Here is a 22,285-nt window from a genome sequence, read left to right on the forward strand (position 1 = left end):
AATTAGAATGTATAAGTGCCAACTGAATAAATGTAATATGTAATCTTGAATTAAATGTTGGATTGGGGAAATAAAAAAAAAGGGTGGAGACTAGGGAGAATACTATTGGGACAATAAAATTTAAACATGATGGACAGAAAAACAGTATTACATCAGTGACAAGTTTCCTGATCTTTTTCATTGTACTGTTTTATTTCAGTGATGATTTCTTTTCCATGGTGCTGGGGATTGGACCCAGGGCTTTGGGCATGCTAGACAAGCGCTCAACTGCTGAGCTATTCCCCCGGCCCAAGTGATGATTCTTTTTTTTTTTTTTTTTCTCCAAGTGATGATTCTTGATGCTAGGAAATATACACTGAAGCAGAGGAGCATGAGGTCTCCAATAGATAGAAAATGGTAAAATGAATGAGGCAAAATAGAAGCAATTAATGATTTTGAGTATATATAGTTAGTAGTTTCTTGTGCTATTTTTTATAACTTTTCTGTAAGTCTGAAATTATACCAAATACAAAGTTTCAAACAAAAATATATTTCCTTTCTATTGAAAATTTTTTGTTATACTTTCTAACAGTGGTATTTAAAGCAGATCATTTTAAAGCAATTAAAACAAACATTTCCTGAACCCCTTTATTGATTATTCCTGTTTGCTAATTGCCATATACTCAGGCAGGTGCTTTCCTTTCTTACAAAGTAAGCATTAAGAGTATTCACATTACAAATGATTACAATGAAAACCAGGGGTGTTAAGCTTATTTTCCAAATCACCTGGCAGCTACAATTCAAACTCGGACTATTTGATTACACATTTTTGCCTCTATATGTTATGTTTCCTTGGCATGTGCAGGGTGCTGGGTTCGATCCTCAGCACCTCATAAAAATAAAATAAAGATGTTGTGTCCACCGAGAACTAAAAAATAAATAATAAACATTAAAAAAATTCTCTCTCTCTGTTAGGCTTCCTCACTTTAAAAATATATAGTTTAAACTTAGAAAAATAACTATTTTGACATCCTTTCAGACTTACAGAAAATGTATAATAGTATAAAGAATTCCTGAATACCTTAACACAGATTCCCCAAATGCTGAACATTTACCACTTATGTTTCATCTTTTCATTCTTTCTCCCCTATGTGCATTTTGTTTCCGGAACCATTTCAGACACAAAAGCCCCTTTATGCCTAAATATTTCAGGATGTATTTTAACCAGTTGTATATAACCAGAGAATAGTACACATAATAATACTATTTCCTAATCTACAGATCTTACTGGTTGAGATAATTGTAATTGTAAAAGTAATGTTTTTTAGAGTAAGAGAAAATTCCAAAGTAAGGATGCAATCAATTTTGATATCTCTAGTCTCTTTTAATCAAGAATGGATCCTACACACTCTTAAGTTTTAATGTATTAAACCAAATCCTAACTATCTATTTAGGTTGTCACAGGTTCCTATACCAATTAGTCTATTCTCTAACATCATATTTTTAAAGTAACAATCTCAGTTATAAAGATCCAATTGTTTATTAGAGATGCATAATATTCAAAAGTTTTACCTTTTGTATCAGGATGTATCCAGGATGTTGCACAATTAATTTTCAAAGGACAGCCATCAAAAACTTTTGAAAAACATGCTCCCATCTTATTTATAAAGAAAGAAATATTGACTTATTTGATTATATAATTTTAAATAGTGTTAGAAAAATCATTACGATATTTTACACTTATTAGACTTTTACTATATAAAAAAGTACAGTTTATAAAGCATCCCATTCACATGACTGGTTGAACTACCATACAGGCTGAGAATAAGTATTAACATAAGTTTCCCATTTCACTGTACAGAGTCCAATGTGAAAATGGCTTCAGGGATAGAAAGATATTTAATTCACATAAGCAAGAGGACACATTACTATTAACATTATCACACTAAAATTAAATTGGCCTTTTTAGGCTAATCTGAGAACCCAACTGCCAGTATTTATAAAATGAGAAATTGTCTCTAAGTTCTAACCAATTCACTCAAATTAGGGTAAATGATTTGATCCATGAACTATCCAAATGCATCTAATACCTTTCTATTTTGTAGTATCATTGATTTTAATGGCTCATTATAACATAACCTATAGCAAATCTACTTCTGCTGCTTCTAAAGACATAAAACATGGCAAATAAGTCATATAAAAATATTCTTTACCAGTACTTTTGGGGTGGGTGGTAGACCATTGATGGCTGGTTTCTGTGGAAAAAATAATTTTTAATATTTTAATATCATAAGACTTCCTGAGCCTCAAAACAAAAAAAGAAAACCTTTATCCATTCAGACATTTAGTTATTTGAATTCTTTTCTTTGAGAGAGATGGGGTCTTGCTATGTTGCTCAGGTTGGCTCTGAACTCTTGGGCTCAAGCTATCCTCCTATGTCAGCCTCACAAGTAGCTGGGACAAGAGGCATATACCATCCCATCCTGCTCCACATAGGCAAATTCTCAAATTAAACAGATTATTTCTCTTGCATGATAAATACACGATTAGTTACAATTGATTGCTAAATGCCTGTTTACTTACAGGGAAGTCTCGCTTGTCCTTTTTTCGAGGTAACTGTGGTGCTTGTGCTGATCCTTCTGTATTTTCACTAATCAGTTTTGAAATACCATCACCATTTCCTAAAGAGAATCATAGTTAAAAAGTTGAATGATCACACAAATAAATACACCCTTTGAAAAACAATTTTTCCTTTCCCTCATGACTTGTCTTCCCCTTTAGTGATTTGTTATGGAAGAATATTTTCTACTGTCAGATGAGTTATCTTTGGTTCCTTCCTCTAGATTCTATAGTTGTTGCACTGTATCTTTAGCCATGCTCTTAACCTATGAAAATTATGAATGTCTTTCCATAGTGTAAAGAAAAATGAAATCTCCTAACATGGTTACATTGATATTCAAGACCTTTTCCAATTGAACTTTAATCCACATTTTCAGTCCTATCTTTTCTTTAAATATCACACTATCCCATAGTGGAGTGTACTTAAAACATAATTCAGGTTTTCCTGCCTCAGTGCATTGACTCTTCTTTCTTATTTTCCAAAAATGTCTGTCAGCACTGGCTTCACCTACTGAAGGCTCATTAAGCCCTTTACTACCCGTCAAGAGTCTACTTTCTCTTTTCTCCATCCTTACCTCCCTCAGAAATCTCAGATATTCTATTACATACAGTTATTATTTTATGAGACTCTCATACAAGTTGTCTTTTCTAATGTTTTGTATACATAAATATAACTTCTGCCATAGCCTCTAATCTCCAGGAGGGCAGGAATAAGTATTCATCCTTATAGGTCCTATAGTATTATTTGTTTTTTAAATTTTGAATCAGGGTCTCACTAAGTTGCTGAGGCTGGCATTGAACTTGTAATCCTCCTGCCTCAGCCTCCCTAGTCATTGGGATCAGAGGTGTGCACAAGCATGTGTGGCTAGGTCCTATAATATTTAATAAGGAATCATATTAGAGTTGAAGTGGACAGAATTTATTTATAGACCATCTATTTGGAATTAAAGAACCTCATAAAGCTTTAAACTGTAATAGGACCGACTACAGAAGAAAGATATTCTTTAAAACAGGAACAATGTGGCTTTCTTTCCACTTTGATTTATTTACCCAGATCACAGTATCTAGCCGTACGCACTCGAGGGCTGCTGACACTGCTAGCCATACCCAAAGAGGAAGTCTCTGCTACAGGACCACAACTTGGGCTACTCTGTCTTCTGAGAACTTGAGGAGCTCTGTTCTCTGAATCAGGGCAACGTTTTATAGTTGATGATTTTTCTTCATCTGGGAGGTTGTCTTCAGGGTAACTGTTTATCCTTGGCTAGTGATTAAAAAACAAAAAAGTACTTTGAAAAATCTAGATACAGAATTTAGTTATTAGGCTTCAAAGACTTTAGGAGGTAGGGGATGCACCTTTTTCTTCCTAGTGTTTAGTTCAACTCACTGTGCTAAGTGAGCAAAGTAAGCTAGAGTTAGGTTACTGTCCCAAAACAACTCTGAACTTAACATTTAATTTTTAATCAGCTCAACCAAAATTGATAAAATTTTTTATAACCAATAGAGATGATGTAAACAGTCCATAAAATATTTAATAGTGGAAACAAGGACAATAACTCAATTAAGTATGACTACATAAATGTCAAACTACAGTAATAGGATTATAAATGATCCATGCAGTCAAGTATTTTCTCAAATGAGCAATGATCTATGTTTTTCTTTTTCTAATATTTGTTAAAAATATTCTATTTCTCAGGGAGACCAATAAAAGAAGGGGAGGGGAAAAGGAAGACTTTGTGGAAAGAAACTGACCAAATTATGTGCACATAGGAAGGAATATATCACAATAAATGCCACTTTTATATATTATTATAATATACTGATAAATTCTTTTAAGAAATCTATTTCTCATGAAATCTTCTTTACTATACATTTTACATCTTCATGTCTCCCTTCTGAAGAAAACTGTATTCATCTAAAATATGTTTGAGAAACTTCTGACTCTGAATAAAATCAATAAAATTATTTAAAAAATTTAATTATTTAAAAAAAGATTTATTGTTCAAAGTCCTTAAACAGCTCACCTTAGGAGGTAGGGGAGGTGGTACTGCACGTTTTGAGGTCGATCTAATACAAAGAGGAAAAATATAATTTAGATGATGATAAATGGCCATAACTTAAAACAACAACAATATTTACATGTATTAAAAGACAAATAGATAATGATATGGAATATGAGGAAAAACTATGACCTCATATAGTCAGAATGTACTAGTGTGACTATAAAATAGAGATATTATAAAGAAGGCACCAAGTCTTTACTTCATAGTTATGCTTTGTGATATTTAATTTAAACTTACTAATAAACAATAGATTCAGGTTAGGGGTGTAGCTCAGTGGTAAAATGCATACTTAGCATATGCAAGACCCTGAGTTCAATCTCCAGCATCAAAAGAAAAAATAAACAAAAAACAACAATAAAATTCAAAAATTTTAAACCCATAAGATTCAAGTGGCTATTATCATCAAACTACTTGAAACATGGTCCTCGGACCAGTGATAATGGCACCACTTGAGAACTTTTATAAATGAATCATTTCTACCTACTGAATCAGAATGTATATTTTAATGAGATCTCCAGTTCAATACGCAAATCAAAGTTTGACATGTACTGATCTAGCCCAATGGTCATACATGTTTATCCAGTCACTGCAATCAACTGGAAAGCTTTTAGGATTTTTAGATTTCAGTCTTAAAGACAATATTCTATAGTAGAGGTTGGAAATTTTTTCTGTCAAGGGCCAAACAGTAAATCTCATAGGCTTGGTAAGTAGTTGCAACTCTGCTAATATAGAGTGAAAGCATCTTTAGATGATACATAAATTAATGAACAAGGAAGGCTATGTTCTGATAAAGCTTTACTTATGGACACTGAAATCTGAATTTCATATGATTTTCACATGACAAAATATTCTTCATTTGATTTTTTTTGTGTGTGTGGGTACCAGGGATTGAACTCAGGGGTACTTGACCACTAAGCTACATCCCCAGTCCTATTTTGTATTTTACTTAGAGATAGGGTCTCAATGAGTTGTTTTTAGCACTTCGCTTTTGCTGAGGCTGGCTTTGAACTCGAAATCTTCCTGCTTCAGCCTCTTAAGCCATTGGGATTAGAGTTGTGCACCACCATACCTGGCTTCTTCATTCGATTTTTTTCCAAGCATTAAAAATGTAAATACCATTTTTAGTGTACGAGCTGTGTAAAAATAGGCAGCAGGCCAGATTTGGTCCATAGGCTATGCAGTTTGACAACCCCAGATCTATAGGTCTAATGTTGGGACACAGAATCTGTATTTTGAAAGAGTTCTCTAGGCAAATGCAATGCACATATAAGTAAACAACAACAATGAGGCCATGCCCTATAGTTAATTGCCAAAGGAAAGATACCAATCTAGACTATGAAGTAACTACACTGTGGAGATAAAACTGGGACTTTCTGATTTCCACTACAGTAATTTTTTACCATGACATCTTGTGAGTCACCTTTCCATATATTATTATTACACATAGTACATTTTGATTAAAACAAAATACAAAAGCATTAATGATCAATATGTGATGGTTTTTGGTAATAAAAAAAAAAAAGTCAGAAGCTTTATATTGGCAACTTTTTTAAGAAAAAAATTAAAGCTTATTAAATTCCATTCCTCTACTACCAAATACTGTTCTATGTAATTTAATAACTTTTATTAAATTAAATTAAATAAAGTTATTAATCAGAAATAACTTACTTTCCAGTATTTGAACCATCAACAAAAGGATTCCACTGTAATATAAAGTTTGGGTCTGATGAGACTCCCTGTGAAGATTAAAAATATAGTTCCTTTTATAGATATTAACCATCTTATTTATTACTGAAAGATGTTAGTCATCGTTTTGATTCAAGAAAAACTCCAGTGTCATGATTGTTAATGTATTGGCATTGAATCAGTTTCTAAATCTTCAGCTAGTTTTGCTTTGCCATTTGACCTATTTAGGCCAGTGACTCATTATCAGTTGACATGAACTTAAGAAATTTTTTAAACATACTAAATATAGCTTCAAATGTAACAAGTCCTCTTTTTTTAATATTTATTTTTTGGTTAGACACAATACCTTTATTTTGTTTGTTTATTTTTATGTGGTGTTGAGGATCAAACCCAGGGCCTTGCGCATGCTAGGTGAGCGCTCTACCACTGAGCCACAATCCCAGCCTGTGACAAGTCCTCTTTATCAATATGCTAGTATATTCTAAAGCAAAAAAGCAACTTTGAATTACTTACATCACTACTTCATTAGCATGCAGGACTAAATAACATTATTAAATTATTTATTTACTGGTACTACTACTTTTTCTTATTAGCATGGAAATTAAGGACTCACAGACACATACAGTAAGAACAACATCTCTTCTACATGTTATTCTAAAAAATATAGTTCTATTAATTGAAAATAAAGTAGGTAAGGTAACTTTTAGGTCAACTCTAACAATATCATGCTTTATTTAGTCTTTTCTTTTAGACCAAAGAAGGGTTAACTAAGTAGTTGTCTGAAAATAAGGGCACTGGTTAAAAAAGAAGTCATATAAACAAATGACATATTTGTTTTGTTTTTCCTTTTTGGCAGTGCTGGGTTCAAACCCAGGGCCTTGTGCATGCTAGGAAAGTGCTCTACCACTGAGTTACATCCTCCGCCTCACAAATAAAATACTTTAAAAAAAATAATAATAAGGCATTGTAAAAATATATTTACTATAGATCTAATAAAATAGATATGAAAAAAGGTAGCAAGAACTTTGAGCTAAGCTTCCAAATAAGTGTTTAGTAGTTTCATATAAATACTTCAAAAGACTCAAAAGAGTCAAAATGAATGACTGAAATAGCGTGTTATGTTCTAACTATTCAAAATACACCAATTACTAACTTTATCAAACTTGAGTATGTGAAATACATTATCAATAAAAAATGCTTGGGGCTGGGGTTGTGGCTCATAACAGAGAATGTGTGAGGCACTAGGTTTGATCCTCAACACTACATATAAATAAATAAAAAATAAAGGTACATCAACAACTAAAAAATATTTTTTAAAAAATGCTTAAAAGAGGATATGATTCTGTTTCTTATAGTATGTCTAACTGAAATAAGTTTTCTTAAAATTTAAAAGTTAACATTCTTACCATTTCATCCCGTGCTTCAGTTTCTTTTCTCAGAGGAGGTTCAAATTGTAATTTGTCAACTGCAAAATATATACGAGATATTTATAAACTCAATCTCTTAAGGGTTAATCTTGGAGATGAAATGTTTGTGTCCTGGTAGAAGGGGAATGGAAAATATAACACACACACACACACACACACACACACACACACACACACATATATTTTTAACTACAGTCTTACCAAAAGAGTGTAATAACCTAATGTCTTCCTGATATGTCTGTTTAATTTTTTAAAAAATATTTTTAGTTATAGATGGACACATACCTTTGTTTATTTATTGTTATGTGGTTCTGGGGAATGAACCCAGTGCCTCACATGTGCTAGGCAAGTGCTCTACCATTGAGCTACAACCCCAGCCCCTCTGTTTAATTCTGATTGAAAATTTTAAAACTTTATTAGAAGTAGATGATCAAAGAACAAATGGTTTCTGTTAAATATTATAATGTTCAGGAATCTAATACATTTTACTGTGTATTTTATTTGGCCTGGTCAGATTGATTTCAGAATTATTTTAAATATTCAATGAGTAACTACTTTTATATGAAATATTCCCAAACAGGGAAAAGGATGGTTTATTACTTACTCATAAAGTATACAGAATTTTAAGATTCTAAAATCCAACGTAACTAAAAGGCCAATAAAGTTTTTTTTTTCAACATTCATACTTGCATTACAGAGATGGCAAGTTTCCTGAATACAATCTTAGCAAACAAAATGTCCTGAAAAAGCACTTTCAAATAGGATCTAGAATTTATCCTAAAAACAAGATTTGTAGAAAGCAATAAAAAGTACATAATTCATTAAATAAAAAGTACATAATTCATTACATAAGCAAAACCAGTATATCATAATTTTTTTTGTAAAAAAGATAAGACTAAAACAGCATCTACTTTAAAAAACAATCTAAAAGAAAAAGACCTTGGTCATTAATCACTCACTTAACATGATTTTAAAACATTTTAATTCAAGAATTACTATTATAATCCATAAAGAACCATTTACTCTTTTGAGACAGAGATGAGCTAAAGGATTTTTCTTTTGGTCATAACTGGCAAGAAGAGAGAGAGTGATGGATCAATGACCTTGACATTCCAGTAGAAACATTAAACAAATGTGAGAGTAAGCTCAAAGGAACAGAGATTTGGAGCATAGTGGGAATTCATGTATCAGAGCTCATGCCAGGGCCCAGGTCAGGAGTGAAGAGTACATTGAAGTACATGAAGATGTCCAGATATGAAGATCCATGATAAAAGGTATAAATATGGAAATAAAATATCACTTTTCATAATAAGTTAAAAGACTACAAAAATTCCTAGAAAAAATGAATTTCATCATTTAAAGATACAGGAAAACATTAACTACAACCCAATAGACAAGTATCAGTAAAAATGAGATTTCATTTAAATAATTATTTAAGAAGTTTTAATATGTAATAAAAGATATCCTTAAAAAATCCTTATTACTGGCTTAAAATTATTATAGCCATAACTTACAAACAGAATGCTGGAGCCTCCAATTTTTGTTCTGTGTGGTAGACTGGACATACACTTTTTAAAAAAGAAAACCCTGGTAGTGCCTTTGGGTGTGTCTTTGGCCCATGACAAAGGTGGGGAGGCTTTCGAGTATATATCCTCATTTATCTCTAAAAGATGATCCAGTTCTGGCTATAATTAAAACTGACTGTTATGCTATAAACTACTACACATGTAGCATAAATATGTGTGTGTGTGTCTGTGTGTCTGTGTCTGTGTCTACAAATTATATGAAAACAACTGTTTTGGGGCAGTGGATGACAGATATTACAGGGATGTGTTCCTTGAGAGAAGGTGAATACACTGTGGTAAAATCCACAGCCCAACTTTGGCTTTTTGCCTGGGGACACTTCGTAAAGTAGTGTTACAAGAAGGTGGAGTCCAAAGAGTAAGTCTCACTGGATAGGGAAACAAAGATAAGAACTTGGGGGTATGATTTGAAGGGCAGAGTATTAAAAATAAGAAAGCTGAACTCTAGAAATCTCAAAGAATTTTCTTTAAATCTGTGACTGAATACTAAGAGCAAAGCAAGCTAAGCAAAGTATGTTAGAAAAGAGCTAAGAGGACCATAAAGCAGAGATGTACCAGGAAAGATAACCAAGTTTCCACTCAGAGGAAGATCTTGCTGAATACTCTAGAAAAACAGTCAGCAAGCCTTGAAAGGATCAAGCTGACCTAGTTAATTCATTCTTTAAAGGAAGAGGGCAACACCCTTTACAATTAATAGAAACAGATCCAGAGATGATACAGATGTTGAAATAAGTAGATAAGGTCTGAAAACTGCTATTATAAATATGTTCAAGGATTTAAGAGAAAACATGAACACAAGTGAGCAGATAATCTTAGTAGAGAAATAGAAATTATATATATGTGTATATATATGTATATATGTACATGCATTGTATGTGTGTGTATGACTCAAGTCTAGATTTGAAAAATATCACATCTGGAAAAAAACTCACCAGAGGAACTTAACAGTGGACTGAACACTACAGAGGAAAAGATCAATGACCTTGAAGTCAAGGCAACAGAAATTACAGAGAACAAAGAAATCCCCTTTATGTGCAGATATGAGGGGCAGAGAGAGAGAACAAGCCTTGGTGCCTTATGAAACAAGAGAATTAACTATGCAGCTAGAGTCCTGGAAGTAGATGAGAGATTTGGGTAGAAATTTTGAAGAGTAGCCAAATATCTTCCAAATTCATAAAACATTTCAACCCATAGATCTAAGAAACTGAACTCCAAGTAGAATCAACACACAAAAAATGCATTAAATGGATCGCAGTCAAATTATTAAGAAACAAACAAAAATCATAAAAATTTCAACTGTAGTACCTTACATATACATATATACTTAAAAAAATCTGGCTCCTCTGCCATCTTATAGCCTGAGAAGGTGTACTGGGAACAGGACTTCTGAAAGTCACCTGTGTCTGGGAGGCTGTGATGCGAGGCCATTTTTGCTAGCTATATGCCCAGGATGAAACCGATACTGGCTGGACAAGAGATAAACTTATGCATTCAAAGCAATAAACGACCCAGTGATTCCTGAAAGTAAATTGAACAAAACCAGGTTAATCTGGGGGAAGGTAACTTGTGTCCACAGAAACATGGCATGATTTGTGTCATGTTCCCAATCAAGTTTCCTACTCAGGCCACTGCACAGAATCAATGTAAAGCTGTACTCTTTAAGGATTTAAACCAATGAAAAGTAAATAAATAAAAGTGGATTTGTTTTTAAAAAATCTGAATTGATATCATGGATTGGGTTGTAACCTGCAGTTTATAAAGTGGTGACATAGAATATATCAGTGTATTATACTTGAGGTAATTTTTCACAGTTTTTTCAGTAAACAAAAATTTTATTTGATAATCATATCCTATTTTTAGGACGGATAAAGCTTGTCCAAAAGCCTAAATTTTGGGCTGAGGTTTTGGCTCAGTGGAAAAGCACCCGCCTAAGCATGTGCGAGGCCCTGGGTTTGATTCTCAGCACCAAACAAAAATAAACAAATAAAATAAAGGTATTGTGTCCAACTACAACTAAAAAATAAATTGAAAAAACAAAAAGCCTCAACTTTAAGATTGGCAAAAACAAAATAAAAGACACTGTTTAGTGTGCTTCCTACCTAGGAAATGTCTCTCTCTAGGGTTGGAAACACTCAGTCACTATAGTTATCTAGAGAGATTTGTAAGACAGTACACCTTATGATTTTCTCACTCTCACTCCATGAGTAACATAAAAAGGACCCATGGAATTTTCAAATTTAAGTTAGATAAACTTTCCAAAATTCTCAGACTTTCTCAGCCTAAATTTTTCCTTTGTGAATTACAGTGAGGTCAATTCCCCTGGAACCCATTAACTCAATAACCAAAACCTCAGTATCCAATACATTTGAGAATCCTGATTCTGACTTTTTTCTGCATTTATTATAGGATAATAGCTGGATGTCATTCAGCATACACAGTTTAAATCAAACATAGCCAAGAAGGATTTTCTCTGAGACAAACTTTATATGATTTAAAATTCAGAGCTGTTCTGGAAAACTGCCTTCCAACCTTAGTACGTAGAATCTAGCCAGATGTTTTAAGTAATGAACACAGTGGTAAAACTGGGTGTTGATCTCTATATTTACAGTTCTCAATTATAGAGAAATACACCCATCTTAGATCACTGAAAAACTGTCCCATAGGACACCTCAAACTGGAAATGACAAAGAGTCCTTCAGAAGCAAACAAAAAGAAGACAGCTTCCATGCAAGATTGCTGTTTCAAGCTGATGACTACATTGAGTGGAGCATCTGGCCCAGGACCATGAACAAGAGCACTGGAGTCACTGACTCTCACATGTTGAATCTGTACACTACCATATATAACTTCTTTTCTTAGCCACATGTCCTTCCTTTCAATAATTGAAGGTTTTGGATTGTTGTCAGACACTTGTTACTCTTACACTTGATACCTGTAGAGTCTATATTAATATCACTCTTTTTAGCCTTAGTTCATGGTATGAGTCCAACACTTGGCTGAAATTTATTCACGAATCAGCTAAAACCATACATTTTAAAGCCACTGTGGAGTTTGTATGTGATCACTTTCCTCCCATCTTCCTTTGGTGCCAATGCCTTGTGATCAATTCCCTATATAGTTGGATTCAACCATGGACTGACTTTTTAAATGACAAATTCTTAAAATTAGATAATTTGGCTAATTTCTGGTCCAGACTGAGAAAGTACTTTCTTTATTCTCCCTATTATAGGAGTCAATAAACCTGACTCTGTTGTATTATACATTTGTCCCTTGTGGTTTTAGACTGATTAGGCTAGGTGCATAATAATTATTTATACACTACAAAGAATGTTTATAGTAGTAGTAATAGTCCAAAACTATAAACAAACCAAATGCCAATCAACAGAAGAATGGATAAATTGTGGTATAATTATACAATGAATATTATTCTACAGTGAAAACAATAAACTACTGCTATACATACATGATTCCTATAGACATTATGTTGAACAAAAGAAACTAAGCACAAAAAGGTACATATCATGTGAGTCCAGTTGTTTGGTGGTCAAGATCAGTTAAAAAGCAACCTATGGTAACAGAGAGATTGGAATACCGATTAGCCTGGATATAGGGATTGGGGGAGTATAGAACAGAAAGGTAATGACTGTAAAGGAGCATGAAAGACCCTTTTGAGATTCAGATAATGCTTTTCAGCTGGGTGGCAGTTACATGGGGGTATTAACATATTTAAAATTTCACCATGTAGTATACTTAAGATATGAACATTTTACTCCACATACATTACACAGTTCAATTTACAAAATTGAAATAAAAACAGATTAGAACTAACTAGGTATGTATAATACTTATCAAATAAGCAAAAGCAAACTTATAGAGCATTTCTGCTAGAAACAGAATGCAACCTGTAAAAATTTACAAACAAATTATCAATAAAATGACCTCGACTCTACCTTCTGTCTAGTCTGAAAGACACAGAGCTTACTCTGAGGATATTAGGTCTCTAGACACTCATCTAGAAATAGCTTCAACTTATCTCTGAAGAAAAGCCTATTTTCATGAAGACAATATTATGAAGATGTCAATTTTCCCAAAGTTAATACAAACATTTAATAAGATATCAGAAAATACACTGATGTTTTAAACTAGATTAGTTGATTCTTTAGTTTATGTGTAAAAAAAAATAGCCAAATATCATAATAAAAGACAACAGCAACAAGGGGTGTGTGTATGTGCATGATATGGTGTGGTGGGGAGGGGCAGGGAGTACGAGGAGGAATAGCATCAAGAGATTTATCCCAAGTATGATGCTGGCACATAAATAGATATATTAATGCGACAGAATAGTATTTCCAGGAAAAGTCCTAACAGTCCTATTATATGTTTGAAAATTTAGTTTATAATAAAGATAATATGTTGAATAGATGAGGAGAAATATTGAAATTTTTAATAAATAGCACTGAGACAAATGAGTGAGAGAAAGAATAAAGTTAAATCTAAACTATGCCTTCAACCAAATACTATATACCAAAGATTTAAATATTTTTAAAAAATGAAACTAAAAGAAACCATAGGAAAATTCTTTTATAACCCTGGAATTAAGAAGGCCTAACTAAATATGACACAAAACCCAAAGACTGCAAAATAAGTTAGATTACATTAATGAAATATTATATAGCTGCATAAAATAAATAATGCTTTATAAAGGAATATCAAGTTTGCCACTTTTCTACTGGGTATGTATCTGAAGTCCACAGGGCTCACCTCAGATTGTATAACATAAGAAAGCAATCTGGGCACTAACCAAGACAAGTCTTAAAAGTACTGGCTCAACTATAAAAAGTCCTGATTAAAACAAATGATATGGGAAGGGAATTCTAATGTTCCCATGACCTTGATTCCTAAACCCACATCTAAAAAGCTAGAGATATTTGTGTTCAAAAAAACTCAGACATAAACAAACAAATACTCCTCTGTATTAATTCTAATTAGACCATATATTTAATGAATTGTCTTTATCCATTATAGATTATAATTCCATAGTTATATGTCTTATTTTATATCTTAAACTACTTTAAATTTTTGGAAACAAGTACACATTTAAGTCAATAAATTCATATCTAAAAATTTCTCTCCAATTTGTTGTTCTAAATGCAGTTAAAATGAAAAACTCTGATACAAAATATTTAATCTATCAATGATTAACTTATTAAATACAAAAATCAATCTTTCCTTTTAAGTATTTTTTAGAAAAGATTCCTCTTCAGGCTAATCTGACTAAAAAAAATTGAAAACACCACCAATGCCCAACAAGAGGGAACTAACTACAATAAATCAAGTAATAAAATGTTATGTAACCATTAGATATAATAGCCATAAAGGCTGGGTTAATGTATGGAAAATACTTTTATATTAAGCAAAATTTTATGTGTAGTATAAATTCAGGCTTATATGTAATATAAAGTATACATATACAAAACATGTAATGTATATACAATGTATACATGGAGAAATGTGAAGAAAAGCTGGCAAAACATTAATTATGGTTTCGCTCTGGGTGATGTGATTATATGCAATGTTAATTTTGTATTTTTTCTTCTTGTAAATTTCCTGCAATGGGCATGATTATCTTCAAAATTAGAAAATAAAAACTTTAAAAATTGTAAATGAACACAATTTCACCAAAGGCAGAAAAACAACATATATTTTAGAGGAATTGTGATATGTTAAAGTATGTAGTTTCAATTAATAAAATTGAGATTTTATTAATGCATGAAAAATACAAGAATACCCAGCTCAACCCTCCAAAACCACCAATGGAAAATGTATACCAAACACATACAATTTATTTCTGAAGCTGTCCGTTCAGCTCTGGCATTCCTGTTTGTAGATCTAATGGTATGACGAATGATTGCATGGGGCTGCAAATATAAGCATAATATACACACTTTAAAAATTTTTAATGATAAAGTTAAAAGGTCAAACTTTTAACTTTTAATTAAGTGATCACTTATTGACAAATATGATTATTTACTAATAAATTATAGGACAAACATAAAACAAACACAATGAACTCTAAAGCACTTTAAAAGTTTATTCACTTATTACATGTTTATACTATGTAAAATACTAAAGGGATTCAGAGAAAATCAGACACAAATCTTGTCCTTAGAGTTTATAGTCTAGGAAGATAAGACATATAAACATTTACAAAAAGAAAATGTAAGTGCTATTTCTTAAGAAAATAAATAGGTTACTATTAAAGCCCACAAAAAGAAGAAATGACTTCCATACTGAACTAAAGGAGTACAGAAGTTCTGCATGAAAGAGCTGTAATCTGATCTGAGACCTCCTACAAGAAGGCACTGGATATGCAGCAATGTGGGAGAAGCATTAGGCCACAGAAAGAGTATGAACCAAGTGACACAAGAAAGAAAAGGAAACTGCAGTGTTTACAGGGGCTAGGGGCTGATTATTATTTGGTTGCAGTGAAGATCAGGTTAAGAGATGACAAAGCTGGAAAGACACACTGGGGTAAGCCAGATTTATAAAAGGATCTGAATGACAGGTGAGGGCTCTCAACCTTATTTTCTTAGCAAAAGGATTTTTTAAAAAGTTTTACAGAAGGGAGTGGCATCATCAAAATCAGCTTTAAGGATAATCCAATAAGTGTGTAAGAAAGTATGGAGGGGAGAAACGTTGGATACAAGATTAGGAATATTGTAGCAAGGCCAATAAAAAACTTATTACTTCTATCTTCTTGCATAAACTGTTGCTCCATTGAAGCTATGCCTACAACTCAACCCCTATCTACCAAATTTCTGACAACTCATTCCTATTCATTCATGGCTCTTAAAGTGGTTTGTATATTTTTGGTTTTTTTTCCCATTCTGCTTCAAGACAAAGAAGACCTATAGTCAAACCAAGAGATTTCAAAAGCTGAGGTGAATCCATGGTTCTGAATTGAACATCCCTGTGTACTTCAATGCACTCTTCACTCCTGACATCACAACTGGGCCCTGGCATGAGTTCTGATGCATGAATTCCCAATATACTCGAAATCTCTGATCCTTTAAGCTTACTCTCTAACTTACTCTCATTAAACTTGTTTAATGTACCCACTGGAATATCAAGGTCATTGATCCACAACTCTCTCAATATCTATCAGCATCTTGCCTATCTTTACTTGTCTCCCTATTCAGTTTATATCTGATAATCCCAAATTTCTAGCAATCTCTTGACAATATTCTAAATTCCCTTTGGCCTTCAATATATGACAGAGCAAAAGGCCAACCCTGGATGAACTCCACTAGTGATCTTTGTGTTTCCATCTGGGATATCACAAACACTGCTGGGGGAAAATCTCATAGAACACTAAAAACCCATCTTATTTGAGTCTTCAACTTTGCCCATACACACTTGTCTAGTCATTTAACCAACCCACCACCCATTCTCCTCAGTTACACTTTTACACCTTCTCTACACTCTTCAAACCTACCTATTTTCCTTAATACTTTCCTTGTCACTTACTTCAGAGAAAATAGAAATCACTAGTTATACTACCAGTCAACCTCTCTAAGGCAAGAGAAATGTTTCCTTATCTAAGATTCAGTCCTTCATCATATTCTTGATCCAAGCCTCTGCTTCCTTACTGGAGGCTTTGACTATTCATCTTGCTTTTGTTGCATCTTTACTCTTTCTCAGATTCTTTCATAAGCATTTAATAATGTTCAAAAAGCCCCCCACAACACAACTGATCAGTAAATCTAGCCCTCTCCAACTCATTCTCCTCCAGCTACTGCTTTCACTCATTCCTTCATTTCACTCATTCCTAAACCTTATAAATTACTATACTTACCTTTCAAGATTCTCCAAGCTAGATACCTTCCATTATTTGCAAATTATACTGTTAAAGTGATCAAACACTACATCTAAACCCAAAGACTACCTTAACCTAACTTCTAGGCACATGATCATTGAAACTCTCCTTCTTACAGTGTTCCTTATCAATCTGTTTTTAAAAAATTTATAAATTTTTAAAATTTATAAATGACAGCGGAATACATTACAATTCATATTACACATATAGAGCACATTTTTTCATATCTCTGGTTGTAAACAAAGTATATTCGTGTCTTCATACGTGTACTTTGAATAATGACGACCATCACATTCCACCATCATTTCTAGCCCCATGCCCCCTCGCTTCCCCTCCCACCCCTCTGCCCTATCTAGAGTTCATCTATTCCTCCCATGTTCCCCCTCCTTACCCCACTATGAATCAGCCTCCTATATCAGAGAAAACATTCAGCATTTGGTGTTTTGGGATCGGCTAACTTCACTTAGCATTATCTCCTCCAACTCCATCCATTTACCTGCAAATGCTATGATTTTATTCTCTTTTAGAGCTGAGTGATATTCCATTGTGTATAAATGCCACATTTTTTTTTATCCATGCATCTACTGAAGGCATCTGGGTTGGTTCCATAGTTTAGCTATTGTGAATTGTACTGCAATAAACACTGATGTGGCTGTGTCCCTGTAGTATGCTGTTTTTAAGTCCTTTGGGTATAGATTGAGGAGAGGGATTGGGTCAAATGGTGGTTCCATACCCAGTTTTCCAAGCAATCTCCATACTGCTTTCCATATCGGCTGCAGCAATTTGTAGTTCCACCAGCAGTGTAGGAGTGCACACTTTGCCCCACATCCTCACCAACACTTACTGTTGTTTGTATTCATAATAGCTGCCATTCTGACTGGAGTGAGATGACATCTTAGAGTAGTTTTGATTTGCATTTCTCTAATTGCTAGCAATGATGAACATTTTTTCATATATTTGTTGACTGATTGTATATCATCTTCTGAGAAGTGTCTGTTCAGGGCCTTGGCCCATTTACTGATTGGGTTATTTGTTTTCTTGGTGCTTAGCTTTTTGAGTTCTTTATATACCCTAGAGATTAGTGCTCTATCTGACGTGTGAGGGGTAAAGATTTGCTCTCAAGATGCAGGCTCTCTATTCACTTCATAAATTGTTTCTTTTGCTGAGAAGAAACTTTTTAGTTTGAATCCATCCCATTTATTGATTCTTGATTTTAATTCTTGCACCAAAGGAGTCTTATTAAGGAAGTTGGGGCCTAATCCCACATGATGAAGATTAGGGCCTACTTTTTCTTCTATTAGACACAGGGTCTCTGGTTTTTTCCTAGGTCCTTGACCCATTTTGAGTTTTGTGAATGGTGAGAGATAGGGGTTTAATTTCATTTGGTTGCATATGGATTTCCAGTTTACCCGGCACCATTTGTTGAAGAGGCTATCTTTTCTCCAATACATGTTTTTGGCACCTTTGCCTAATATAAGATAATTGTAATTTTGTGGGTTAGTCTCTGTGTCCTCTATTCTGTACCATTGGTGTGCCAGTCTGTTTTGGTGCCAATACCATGCTGTTTTTGTTACTATTGCTCTATAGTATAGTTTATGGTCTGGTATAGTGATGCTACCCTGCTTCACTCCTCCTGCTAAGGATTGCTTTAGCTATTCTGGGTCTCTAATTTTTCCAGACGAATTTCATGACTGCTTTTTCTATTTCTATGAGAAATGCCATTGGGATTTTGATCAGAATTGCATTAAACCTGTACAGTGTTTTTGGTAGTATGGTCTATTTGACAATATTAATTCTGCCTATCCAAGAGCAAGCCAGATCTTTCCATTTTCTAAGGTCTTCTTTAATTTCGTTGTTTAGAGTTCTGTAGTTTTCATTGTATAGATCTTTCACCTCTTTAGTTGATTCTCAAGTATTTTTTTTTGAGGCTATTGTAAATGGGGTAGTTTTCCTCGTTTCTCTTTCTGAGGATTTGTCACTGATATACAGAAAGAAATGCCTTTGATTTATGGGTGCTGGTTTTATATCCTGCTACTTTGGTAAATTCATTTACTAGTTCTATAAGTTTGCTGATAGAATTTTTTGAGTCTTCTAGGTATAGAATCATATCATAAGCAAACAGTGCTAATTTGATTTCTTCTTTTTCTATCTGTATCCCTTGAATTTCTTTCATCTATCTAATTGCTCTGGCCAGTGTTTCAAGAACTATGTTGAACAGAACTGGTGAAAGAGGGCATCTGTGTCTTCTTCCAGTTTTTAGAGGGAATGCCTTCAATTTTTCTCCATTACAATGATGTTGGCCCGAGGCTTAGCATAGATAGCCTTTATGATGTTGAGATATATTCCTGTTATCCCTAATTTTTCTAGTGTTTTGGACATTTAGAGGTTCTGTATTATGTCAAATGCTTTTTCTGCATCTGCTGAGATATCATATGATTCTTATCTTTAAGTCTATTGATGTGATGAATTACATTTATTGATTTCCATATGCTGAACTACCCTTGTATCTCTGGGATGAATCCCACTTGATTGTGGTGCACTATATTTTTGATACGTTTTTATATCCGATTTGCCAGAATTTTATTGACAATTTTTGCATTTATGTTCATTAGAGATATTGGTCTGAAGTTTTCTTTTTTTGATGCATCTTTGCCTGGTTTTGGAATCAGGGTGATGTTGGCCTCATAGAATGAGTTTGGAAGTGCTGCCTCTTTTTCTATTTCCTGAAATAAATTGAAGAATATTGGTATTAGTTCTTCTTTAAAGGTCTTGTAGAACTTGGCTGTGTATCCATCTGGTCCTGGGCTTTTCTTGGGTGGTAGGCTTCTGATGGTGTCTTCTATTTCACTGCTTGAAATTGATCTGTTTAAACTGTGTATATGATCCTAATTCCATTTGGGCAAATCATATGACTCTAGAAATTTGTAGATGCCTTCAATATTTTCTATTTTATTGAAGTACAAATTTTCAAAATAATTTCTAATTATATTCTGTATTTCTGTAGTGTCTGTTGTGATATTTCCTTTTTTAATCACAGATGGTAGTAATTTGAGTTTTCTCTGTCCTTCTCTTCATTAGCATGGCTAAGGGTCTGTCAATTTTATTTATTTTTTCAAAGAACCAATTTTTTGTTCTGTCAATTTTTCCCATCATTTCTTTTGCTTCAATTTCATTTCAGCTCTGATTTTAATTATTTCCTGTCTTCTACTGCTTTTGATGTAGATTTGTTGTTCTTTTTCTAGGGCTTTGAGATGTAAGATTAAGTCATTTATTTATTATTCTGCTAGTCTATGTCATTTGATTGATGAGTTTAGGGCATTAACATTCAGGGTTATTATTAAGACATGACTTGTATTGGCAGCCATTTTTGTTTTTCTTCTTTTAAGGAATGAACTCCATGCAATGAACCTTCCTCTTAGAACTGCTTTCATAGTGTCCCAGAGATTTTGATATGTTGTATCTGTGTTCTCATTCACTTCTAAATTTTTTTTTAATCTCCTCCTTGATGTCTTCTGCAACCCATTGTTCATTCAGTAGCATATTATTTAGTCTCCAGGTGTTGGAGTAGTTTTTATTTCTTATTTTCATTGATTTATAACTTCATTTCATTATGATCTGACAGAATGCAGGGTAGTACTTTTTTATATTTTGCTAATAGTTGCTTTGTGGCATAATATATGATCTATTTTAGAGAAGGATCCATGTGCTGCTGAAAAGAAAGTGTACTCACTTATTTAAGGATGTAATATTCTATATATGTCAGTTAAGTCTAACTTATTGATTGTATCATTAAGTTCTACAGTTTCTTTGCTTTTTTGGGAAGATCTATCTAGTGGTGAAAGAGGTGTGTTAAAGTCACCCAAAATTATTGTGTTGTGGTCTATTTGACTCTTGAACTTGAGAAGAGTTTGTTTGATAAACATAGATGCTCCACTGTTTGGGGCATATAATTGTCAAGTCTTGTTGGTTTATGGTTCTCTTGAGCAGTATATAGTGTCCTTCTTTATCACTTTTGATTAACTTTAGCTTGAAGTCTACTTTATTTGATATGAGGATGGAAACCCCTGCTTGCTTCCGCAGTCCATGTGAGTGGTATGATTTTTCCAACTCTTCACCTTCAGTCTGTGGATGTCTTTTCCTTCCTATAGGATGAGTCTCTTGGAGGCAGCATATTGTTGGGTCTTTTTTTTTTTATCCAATCTGCTAGTCTATGTCTTTTGATTGATGAGTTTAGGCTATTAACATTCAGGGTTATTATTAAGACATGTATTGGCAGCCACTTTTGTTTATTTTTGGTATTAATGTGACTTGGTTTCTCCTCTGATTAGATTTTCCTTTAGTGTCATACCTCCTTCTGCTGATTTTCATCCTTGTTTTTCATATCCTCTTTGTGGAATATTTTGCTGAGAATGTTCTGTAATGCAGGCTTTCTAGCTGTAAATTCTTTAATGTTTGTTTATCGTGGAAGGTTTTTACTTCATCATCAAATCTAACGCTTAGTTTTGCTGGATAGAAGATTCTTGGTTGGCATCCATTTTCTTTCAGAGCTTGGTATATGCTGTTCCATGATTTCCTGGCTTTGAGGATCTGGCTTGAAAAATCTGCTGATACACATTGGTCTTCCCCTATATGTGATCTGATTCCTCTCTCTTGTGGCTTTTAAGATTCTATCCTTATTGTGTATACTAGACAATTTCATTATAATGTGCCTTGGTGTAGATCTGTTGTAATTTTGTACATTTGGTTTCCTGTAAGCCTCTTATATTTGGTTTTCCAATTTGTTCTTCATGCTTGGGAAATTTTCTGATATTATCTCATTGAAGAGATTGTGCATTTCCTTGGTTTGAGACTCTGTGCCTTCCTCTATCTCAATAACTCTTAGATTTGGTCTTTTGATGCTGTCCCATAATTCTTGGATGTTCTGTTCGTGGTTTCTTACTGTCTTCACTGTGTGATCAACTTTAATTTCCAGATTGTAAACTTTGTCTTCATTATCTGACGTTCTTTCTTTTAAGTGATCTAGTCTGTTGGTTATGCTTTCTATTGAGATTTTTA

The 22,285-nt window shown here is 33.4% G+C and overlaps 1 protein-coding gene across 1 annotated transcript in view; it reads right to left on the reverse strand.

Moving 5' to 3' along the window:
- Map4k5 (mitogen-activated protein kinase kinase kinase kinase 5) overlaps window positions 1–22,285 on the reverse strand; it is a 108,389-nt gene that overhangs the window by 25,313 nt on the left and 60,791 nt on the right. Inside the window, exons 13-20 of the mRNA XM_027929825.3 lie at window positions 15,194–15,272; window positions 7,751–7,809; window positions 6,327–6,394; window positions 4,620–4,662; window positions 3,706–3,859; window positions 2,563–2,660; window positions 2,193–2,234; window positions 1,552–1,636 (exon numbers count right to left, since the gene is read on the reverse strand). Of these exons, the coding sequence (XP_027785626.2) occupies window positions 1,552–1,636; window positions 2,193–2,234; window positions 2,563–2,660; window positions 3,706–3,859; window positions 4,620–4,662; window positions 6,327–6,394; window positions 7,751–7,809; window positions 15,194–15,272 (628 nt within the window). The remainder of the gene's footprint in view (window positions 1–1,551; window positions 1,637–2,192; window positions 2,235–2,562; window positions 2,661–3,705; window positions 3,860–4,619; window positions 4,663–6,326; window positions 6,395–7,750; window positions 7,810–15,193; window positions 15,273–22,285) is intronic.

This window comes from Marmota flaviventris, chromosome 2, assembly GCF_047511675.1.
Source record: "Marmota flaviventris isolate mMarFla1 chromosome 2, mMarFla1.hap1, whole genome shotgun sequence".
Classification (NCBI taxonomy): Eukaryota; Metazoa; Chordata; class Mammalia; order Rodentia; family Sciuridae; genus Marmota; species Marmota flaviventris.